Source organism: Salvelinus sp. IW2-2015, linkage group LG23 (assembly GCF_002910315.2).
Source record: "Salvelinus sp. IW2-2015 linkage group LG23, ASM291031v2, whole genome shotgun sequence".
NCBI lineage: Eukaryota > Metazoa > Chordata > Actinopteri > Salmoniformes > Salmonidae > Salvelinus > Salvelinus sp. IW2-2015.
In genome coordinates, this window is record NC_036863.1 from 41,529,878 (window position 1) to 41,540,159 (window position 10,282).

General features: G+C 40.7%; 2 protein-coding genes and 1 pseudogene across 2 annotated transcripts; all 3 read right to left on the reverse strand.

Moving 5' to 3' along the window:
* Positions 1-1,347: 1,347 nt before the first annotated feature.
* On the reverse strand, positions 1,348-5,492 carry fam89b (family with sequence similarity 89 member B). Its single transcript, XM_023969218.2, has 2 exons — positions 4,548-5,492; positions 1,348-2,247 (listed from the first exon to the last, which is right to left on the reverse strand). The coding sequence occupies exons 1-2, from the start codon at positions 4,797-4,799 to the stop codon at positions 1,963-1,965; spliced, it is 537 nt and encodes a 178-aa protein (XP_023824986.1). The 5' UTR covers positions 4,800-5,492; the 3' UTR covers positions 1,348-1,962.
* A 418-nt stretch (positions 5,493-5,910) lies between these two features.
* znrd2 (zinc ribbon domain containing 2) lies at positions 5,911-8,723 on the reverse strand. The gene is made up of 4 exons (XM_023969216.2): positions 8,617-8,723; positions 7,536-7,687; positions 7,231-7,315; positions 5,911-6,798 (listed from the first exon to the last, which is right to left on the reverse strand). Exons 1-4 carry the CDS (start codon positions 8,693-8,695, stop codon positions 6,353-6,355), a joined length of 762 nt encoding a protein of 253 aa, XP_023824984.1. The 5' UTR covers positions 8,696-8,723; the 3' UTR covers positions 5,911-6,352.
* Positions 8,724-8,736: 13 nt separating this feature from the next.
* Positions 8,737-9,931, reverse strand: LOC139022908 (solute carrier family 35 member F3-like; annotated as a pseudogene).
* Positions 9,932-10,282: the final 351 nt, after the last annotated feature.

A 10,282-nucleotide genomic window follows, 5' to 3' on the forward strand; every position in this document is an offset into this window, starting at 1 on the left:
CTATATGAGTAGTACAATGAAATGGGAACTGACCACCAATGGCAATAAGATATCAGAGACTGTTATTACAAAAATATAAAACAAAGGGTGGAATATTGTRGCCTTGCACTGTGGCTATGAGGAAAATAACGATGGATGTCTGAGGGATGTAGGGGGCTTCCTGTTTTCAGTTAGTCATTTCCTGGTGGTTAGTGGATCTGTAAAGTAGCTTGCGTAAAGGTATAGTTTTAATCTATTCCTGTAATTACCCTGTCACAAGTTACTATGTGCAGTTGAGCACAGTACTTGCCTCTGGCCTTTTGTATGTTTTCTTTGAAGATAGAATCCAAATTAATAGTCGCAAGTACTATCTGACTGCATGTGTACTAATATACTTATAACACTGTGATTACAGATATTATTCCATTATGCTGGCATAAGGTCTGTGTAATGTATATGGACGTGTGGTAGAAAATGGAAGGAACTATGTGGAGACAACAATAGGCCTAGCCTACTGGTAGGCCAACGCTATATTGCTTGATGTTGACCTTGATAAAAATAGAGATGCGTTGCCATACAACTTTGAAAGTCACTGCGGCAATGTTTATGTTTTACACTAAATATGATGGCAAGATAAGTTACCTGGGATGCCCTGGTTGTATCCCTTTAATTCRCCTTAATTTACCCCACATGTAAAGGGTGTTTCAAGTTGAAACATTACTTTTGAAATGTTTTATTCAAATGATCTTTCAACCACTCAAGAAGTAGAACTATTAGATGTTCAGGGTTAATTCTGTAGTAATGAATGCATGATGATGGTATTTGTACATCTATTTGAATGTTTTACAGCGCCTGTGTTCTGGGCTCCTCCTCCTTCTCCCCCAGGAAGAGAACAAGGATCATTACCTAATAAGACTGTGTGTGGCTGGAATGGTTTGTTTATACTGGCCAGACAGTGGGAGAGTAGTGATCTACTGAACCAAAACATGCAACAGCACAGCCACTGAACATAAGTTAACCAACTGTATCCACATATAATACTAGGAAACGTTTTTGCCTTCTGTGAGACGTAGTAGTTTGGCATAGTTAGAAACAAGTTGCATACTTTGCCATGAGCCAGAAAAACATGAACTATAGCACAGTTTCTGAAGCTGAAGGTCTTTCTGGCTTAATTTTGGGAAGCACAATATTTCAGGTTTGCAATAGCAGAATGGACCAAAAGCTGACATCTCTCAGGCACAACAAATGTTGCCATCTAGTGGTTAGAKTAAGTCAACAACCCTTTCCAAACCAATACATTACAGCTGAGCTTGACCCATTACCCCGGCCAATGAAGTAGAATTATGAGACATAGTAATGAGACATATGTTAGCATTGCATTTTTATTTTGGGGCGAATATTTAAAAAAAAGTTCATTATATAAACTGCACATACACAACAAACAAAAAACGAGTAATACAGGCTTGTGTGTATGTGGCTACGTGTCTAAGAYTACATTCAATCTTAAAATTGTAGGAGCAAATTACAAGGCATTTACAATCCTAAACCTTTGACATCAGACACTGCCACTTATACAGTCTTCAAATGTATCAATAAGTGTGATTGGATACCAATAAAATATGTTCAATTAATTGTAGGCATTGTGTACTTACATCCAATCGTAGGTAACAAATGACACCAAATTCAAATGCCTCCAATTCATCAGGTATCTGAAATACTGTATGGCTTTTCTTTTAAAGATGGGCWCAATCAGTCCAAATATATTAGAATGGTCTTTTGAATATAAATTGTATAATTACAAGGTTGTTGTAGAAAATGTCAGCTCCTTGTGTGATGAAGACAGTTCAGATCAGAATGGTGCCAGTTTGAATATGTCCTGCTGCCAATAACCTAGGTGGGTACCAGTATAATAAATAATATAAAGGCTATACAGAACAGGGAACAGTTAATATCATGTAAATATTGAGAAAAAGATTTGTACGTTTATAAGGGAATGTGGAAAGACTCTTTGATCCATTGGTCACGAGAGTTTTGAGTTGGCTGGAGAGACAGTGAAGTGCCAGGTGGATCCCTAGGTACATTGTCAACATCGTTGTCCTCCTCTTCGTCATCCTCCTCTTCCTCAGAGTAACCATTTTCTGTAGTGAAGGTGCTCTCTGAAAGCAGAGAGGACGAGATGTCCTGGAAGGCTCCTTTGTACTCCTGGATAGACTCATAGAGAGACCACAGCTGACAGAGCAGAGACATGTCCAACTGCCTCAGGCCCACCTAGGACAGACAACAGGAACAGATACTTGTGACAATCATCTCATACATGAACTATAGCAACTTTGTAAATTGTGTAGAAGCAGCTATGATTCCATTTGGAAATGGAATATTGCATAATACTTCTAGTAGTTTTCTAGAATAATTGTGTTTGAAATGCGATGTATTTGCTTACAATATCCAAAGAAAAAGCATCAGTGACAAATGGAACAGTCACTGTATATGACAAACAGGGCTGTAGCCAGGGTCTGAGTTTTAGTGAGGTCCGAAAGTGGGGGTATGACATTTTAAGAAAGTTAAATCGCATTCATTAATTTCTATAAAATGTTAAAACTCAAATGCTATTTGGACAACAGCAAAAACKACCCCAGCCATTATCACATTGGTAGCTGTAGCTTCATTAAAGGGATACCTCAGGATGTTGGCCATGAAGCCCTTTATCTACTTCCTCAGAGTCAGAYGAACACTTGGATACTATTTTATGTCTCTGCGTGAAGGAAGTTGCTAACTAGCCTTAGCGCAATTACTGGAAGTCGATGGTATCTACTAGCATGCTAGCAGTTTCCATAGACTTCCAGTCATTGTGCTAAGGCTAGTTAGCAACTTCCTTCACACAGAGACATAAAATAGTATCCAAGAGTTCATCTGACTCTGAGGAAGTAGATAAAGGGCTTCATGGCCTTTAACCTCAGCCGATCTACAAACACATAGCCTATTAGCTATACAGTTACCCACTACACATTAACTCACATTTACTCAGCACTAGGATTAAAAACTATAATTTATTTCATACAGCGGGACCTATGTTAGTAGAAAAAGTATTTTATTAACAAAAGCTAAACAAATATGTTTGCTTTACATTACTTTTTTGTGTGTGCAGTTTTACAGATAATTTAGTACAATTGTACACATTTTTACAGTTTTAAAAGCTAATTTCCTGCAATTCTACACATTTTGCCATGTTAATATGATCTCTGAGTCAGTGACTAACAAATTCAATGGGTGCCCCCTGGAGGTCAAGGCCAGGTTGCATAAAACATCTATAGGGTTTATTAAGGAATAACTTTACCTTACCTAAGGGAATTGTTTAAGGGCGTTGAATAGAGACCCTAAAATATTACCTTAAGTCAAATSAAATTGTATTGGTCACATACACATATTTAGCAGATGTTATTCCGGGTGTAGTGAAATGTTTGTGTTCCTAGCTCCAACAATGCAGTAGTATCTAAAAAGAATTCACAACAATACACACAAATCTAAAAGTAAAAGAATGGAATTAAGAAATATATAAATATTAGATTTAGTCATTGCCACTCCGATATTGCTCAAATACAGTAGAGTAGAATACAGTATATACAAATGAGATGAGTAAAGCCGTATGTAAACATTATTTAAACATTATTAAAGTGACCAGTGTTCCATTATTAAAGTGGCCAGTGACTCCAAGTCTATGTATATAGGACAGCAGTCTCTAAGGTGCTGGGTTGTGTAACCGGGTGGAAGCCGGCTGGTGATGGCATACTTAATTAAGGGGTTTTACAGTAGTTTGAAGGCATGTATGGCAGAAAGAGTATCTGGTTACCATGGAGACAGCCTGGTACACTGATTAAATGCCTCCTCGAAGAGATGGCTTTTTATTTTGTGAGATAGCAAAATAGAACTTCTACAATCAAGGMAGGATAATAAACCACATTTCTTGTAGCTACTTTTTTATATTAATTTTCTATTTCAAGTTAGTTTACAGACTAGCTAGCTAACTAGCTAGCTAGCTTTGTAACCATGGATTGTGCACCTTCCATTGTTAAGCTAGCTAAGTAACGTTAGCTAGCTGGTTGATGTTTTCCTTTTGTAACCGGAACAGATGAAAGACCTATTCACCTCCACAAATGCTGTTTACATTGATATTCATATTGAATGAAGAAGTTAATGGGCCTCATGGCCACCCTTACCATTTCACTTAATTTAAGGGGGAAATTCACATAAAATGTTTTGTGCAACTGACTTAAAGTTAAGGAAACTTTAAATCAGTTGCACTGGTGGGTAATTCGGTCATGATTACTAACGTTACAACTTTACACTAACTAGACCAATTTACAAATCWATGTAAATGACTGACATGGGCTAATTGAGTGACATATAACAAGAGGAAAACTGCTGATACGTAACCAATTTAATCTTGTGTATTCTACTATGCTACAGTAARTTGATACCCCGACTGAGGTCCGGTTCAAAAAATAACGGTGTCCTCATATATAGCTAAGACCCTGAAGACAAATTACTATCAGAAATAGCTTTCCTCATACCATTTCTTTGCGCAGCACAGCGAGCGCTGCATCCAGACTTGGAGGCTTGCTGAGGCCAAGAGAGTTGCTCACTCTAGACTTGCTGATATCGGCCTGAATGCGTGTCCGTTTACTGTATACTTTTTCGATGTCTCTCCATGAGCCACCACTGGAGTTCAGGATGCCGCTGAGGCCTTTTGGCAAAGGGGGTAGTCCTTCGATTGAAGAGACGCTCCCTGGACATTCAGGAGGACTGGACTGGAACCCATTCATTTTTTCCCTACCTCTTTATCAATGTATTTTTGAAAAAGAAAAAACCTTGCCGCGCGTTTAATCATATAGCATAATATAACTGCCAGAAATATTAAATCATAAAGAAAATGTTGAATTCAATAATGGAAGAACACTATCACGTATGTGATTTCAAAATAGTAGTTTTCGTTGATTGCCTCAGATCAGCGTTTTACTTCTACCGATAATGAGCGTTTAGTTACAACAGAATATGTTGCATATGTAAAGAGGGAATAGGTCTACCGCAACATCGTTTCAATAAAAATAAAAAACTCGGTTCACCTTCACGCCTATTATTGTAATTCCAACGAGTCCTCAATAGTACAATAGCGGCGCCGTGCACACAGCGTCCATCGTTGTGTGGATGAAAAATGACTTTGACCATGAAAACATTAATATCGTATGTTTAAAAAAAAAAGCTGTTCGCAAGATTCATTTATTCCTCGTTTCCTTGTTTTTTTACTCCACAACGCTTTCCTTTGTCTCAACTGACAACCTCGCCCCTCGATATATCCCCGCCCCATCCCACTTCATCGCAGCGAGGCGCTTCACCGCTGTCAAAATCACTCACTATATTTGGGGATAGAGGAAACAGTAGTAGGATGTCCTTAGGAACAATAACGCTGAGGAACTAAACTATCCTATGTTGATGCCAGTGTTTGATTTAATCCTAGCAATACCAAATTCTGCACCTTTACCCATTTCTAAATGCCTTTATACATTAAGACAAAAACCACTATGAAAACTCCCACAAAATATTGCTATTCATAAATACTGAATATTYAAATATTGTATATAGCTCCTTTACCTCAAATTCTACTCTATTCCATTTTTTCCAATTATACAAACAAATTGAAATTCACCCAATAGCCTACTACATAAGTGACCCTTAAAAGTTATAATTATGACACTAAAAACCACTGTCCTTATCAAAAACATCCCAGCTGCTTCAACACGTCAGGAAACTCTCACTATAATACAGAATATTAAGTATATCAACTAGTATAGATTGCTACTGTATCTACAATGCTATACAATTACATTACATGGAAAATTGTTTTAAAATGAATAATAACCACAGAGAAAGTATGAATAACGTGGATAAATTCTGATTTTATAAACAATTGACATACATTAATACCAACCAGTCAAACACCATTCAACTATATTTAGCTCAAGATGTTCGACCACTCAGCGGTGCCCATTGTCATCATGCAAGTTTGTGTCAAAACTTTACCCTGCATCCACAGAGAAGACTGCAAATAAAAAGTAACAGCAATGTATAAACAAAATATAACTACAGGTCAGGCCCTCAAAATGCAAAGTATGCATATGCAGACAGTTGTCCAAGTTTATTATAATAACCTTAACCGGCAGAGGCGAAGCAGCTTCAACTTGTCACAAAAACCATTGCAAGGGAAACAAGCTGCTATAACTTCCGGTGTTGCTTATGTGAGTGAGTGTGTGTTGATGCCTTATTTCTTTCTTTTTATTTCTTTTTTTTGTGTTTTTTTTGAATTGCCATCAGTTCAGTCTCATGATTGGTGAAGCTCTTTCAGGCTGCGCAGTGAATCTGCACAGCTGCGGATCAAGCTGCACAGCTGGATACTGGCCTCTACTGAGGCTGAGTGCTGGAGCTCYTGTGTGGCCCACCGCAGCTTGTGCAGCACTACTTCCTCAGCACTGGATAGGGCTGGGTGAGGTGCAGGGGCTACTAGGGGGGCTGGCACCTGGACTGGCTGGATGGAGGGGGTGGACGGAGGGAGGAAGCTGGGGGTCACGGTGGATGCAGGAGAGGGGTTGGCTGGTGGAGGTAGGGGTCCTCTCAGTCCTGACGCAGCCCCCTCACAGTGCTCTGGTCTGGGCTGCCCAGTGATGGAGAGGGGGGCGTCGCTGGAGGGTGCTTCATTGGCCTGAGGGACAGGCTGAGAGGCCAGCTGTCTCTCTCGGACCTGTGACAGGGCAGCTTGGGCATTCAGAGCTGAGTGTGAGAGGAGAGTAAGACAAAAGAGGGAAGAGAAGGATATGAAAGGAGAAGAAAGTTTAGTTGCAAACCAAGTCATGACTCATAATCAGGGCCCAGYGTTAGGTAAGGAAATTCCTTTCCTAGCCTTACTACCCATTCACATCGCTCCGGCCAAACGCCATGCCCAATGGCGTTACTTCTCCACGATTTGCTTTCCCCACGGACGTCTTGTAGAATGCTAACACATTGACTGTTCTGATCGGACCCAGAAACCGATGGTTTGGGCCAGAGCAACGCCTCTCATTTTGACATCAGCACAAACTACTTCTAGGATGACAATGTATGGAGCGATCAACAGAGCAGTGGAATTCAATTCAGGAGTCGTCGTCAAGCAACTCTTTCGCCTTCTCATAACAGAAATGATCCTAACCCTGCACAGACTCTTACCTGGGTTGTCCTTGTCTACGTCAGAGTCCAGCTCCTGACATGCAACACAGTAGTTCTTCTTCTGCTTGTCCTGAAGGAGAATCGTCTGGAGGCACAAAAGACAAATTCTTCAACACAAGACCTAATGTCATACCCCTTATTAGTAAAGCTACTTAGATGCTGACTAAAACCTCCAAAGACAAGATCAATCAATCTCTTTARCATAACATAATAMATATATTTAGCTATAGATCTCACTRTATCTAATGTTGGCTAACATGTGGCAAATATATTAACTGGGTTGGTCTGGATTATCCCCCACTCACCCCACATTGCTCACAGCATTCTCCTAACATCTTGTAGCCCTTGAGGAGGTAGGCGCCCATGAGCTTGCTTATCTTGTCCTGTCGTTCCCGCTGAGCATGAATAACCTTCATCTCAGATTCTGAAGGGGGTGTCCACTCGAAGTCATCATCATCTGACAGGGCAACCATGGTGGATGAGAGGAGTAAACCGAMATTAAAGCAACCAGAACTCAGTCATTTGGACACAGCTGGCTGGCTAGCTGTTTTTAGAAACGTGTGTGTATTTGCATACACTAGAATTGCTTTCAATTATATTGACATTAGGTTTTTTATTYAACTAGGCAAGTCAGTTAAGAACAAGTTATTATTTACAATGACGGCCTACACCGACCAAACCCGGACGACGCTGGGMCAATTGTGCGCCGCSCTATAGAACTCCCAATCACGGCCAGTTGTGATACAGCCTAGAATCGTAGTGACGCCTCTAGAGCAGCGGTAAGCAGAGAGGAATTGGGTCTACAACAGACCCACGTTTGGAACGTCTGTTTAATAATACCACCCTTTTGATAATGTCTCAAATTCCCTCCACCGACACAGTAGCTAAGTTGAAATGGAATTGTATTTAACTTCTGGCTTCATGCGGACTGTTTTTGTGCAATACACCCGCGTTACTAAAAGCACCTAACGTTACAGTAGTACTGGCTGGCTTGCTCATCACGCAGCTAGCTAAATTAGTTAGCTTATCAAACTGACAGTAGATAGTCGATTTCAGTTAACCTAGATAATGTTAGCGGCTGATAACTTTAGATAAGTGAGTTAACTAGATGGTTAGCAAGCAAGTATCACGCGACGTCAGTTTGTGCTAACTGAACTGGAGACACYGGTAGACCAAAACACCTAGCTGGCAAGTTAATTAGCCAACTAGCTAACGTTAGCTGGCTAAGCTAACCATGCTAGCTGTCAAAGTGGGCTTTCAGGCTAAACTTTAATTCMCAAAAACGTCGGAGTCTGGCATTCTGAAAGACAATTAGCAAAATAAACTTGTGAGAACACCAACCAAAATAAAACATGAGTATTTAAGAAAATAAGTTGTCTTATTTACCTGCATTCAGTGCCATAATTCCACTGCTATGCCTGGTTGCTGCACGCCGTTTCTTCCCCCARAAAAACGTTGTACACATGCGTGCACTGACTTAACTTAAGGTGTAACGGTTGAGCTCCGCTACCGCCACCTTTCGTGCTGGAAGAATACAGCCAGCTCAGAAACTGAAGCTACCGCCATAGAGATAAGAAAAATCAGATAAGTAAAATAGAAAATGCATTTCATTTTCTGCATAGAGAAATACCGATTTTTTTTATTTGACGGTATCTAGAAACACATAATCCACTCTCCACAATGTTGTAACATATGGCCATCTGGCACTTCAGCTCTTAAAGACACAAGACAATGCATTGAATATTTGTTGTTCATTTCGAGAGACTTTTGTCACCAAGTTTTGCCCTGTACAACCAAAGCATCTAGTTAGGGCAGAAATGCCTGCTAGTTTGTGCTTGGGCTTTGCATTTGCTCCTCCATCATCTCCAACCACGCTGTCCTCTTGTCATCCTCCTTGCTACAAACCCTCTATCCARTGGACAACACTGTCATCCCAGTCTCCTGGGAGCAGCAGTAAGAGGTAGCCCATCACGATGATAGCTGCTGCAGCCACTCTGACCCGGCTGAGCTGTGGGGCTGCAGCGACATAGAAATCCAACGCTGCAGAGATACAGTAGAGGTCAGGCATAGTGGAATGCTGTTTGAGATGCCAACAATGACCTCAGGAAAACATGTATGAAGATCTCTCATGACACCATTGTTTCTCTTGATTTATTATTGGGGTTTTATTTAAACAGATACATCTAATTATTCTGTACCTGTATTAGCTGGGATACTTGGTAACATTCCAAGAGAAATAAGGGTGGGGTAGGCAAGCACACTTCATAGATTCACCAACACATTAAAAGCTGATGATGAGAGGGGAGGAATAAAATTGAAACATTTGCTAATTTAATATCTGGACAGAAATGAGCGGTGGAGTGTTACAGAGGAGCAGGGAGGCCTTCACACGCAGTGTGTCGCCGAGGATGTAGTAGGTTAGAGGCCAGTACTCCACATGTGTGAGGTAGAGCAGCACATACACAGCTGCATATACCCACATAGGACAGAAAAGCACTTGCCGCACCTGGCTGCATCTCTCCCACTCACTTTCTAAACGACACCTSAAAACAACGAACACATGAATATGTCTTCCCACCACAACAGTTAAGATTTTCCTGTTCTGAACAGGAAGAAGTCGTGTCCATGGATGAGTCGGGCGATGACCTTGTAGAGAGAGGGCTGTGGTTGAAGCTGAGCCTACTCCCAGAACCACTCCTGTGATTAGTTAGGAGAACTTACGCAGCCGGTTAGGAGATTTAGCGTAGCAGGTTAGAATAATAAGGTTAATYTTAGGGAAAGGGTTAGGGTTAGCAAAAAAAATCAATATCACCAAAGCTGTATCCCATCTAGATATGACCACACCACTAAGGAGGTGTTCAGAACATAGAGATAGTTAGAGGACTCAAAGTGGCCAAAAATGGAGATGGTCTCAATGGCGTTGCTGCGCGCTCACAGACGCCACAATGGGACAGATACAGTACAAAGAATAGTCCTCGATCATTCTCTATTGTTCAGAATCCTCAAATATTGGCACTTTCATTTTCTGACTGTTTTAACACACTGCAAAGGG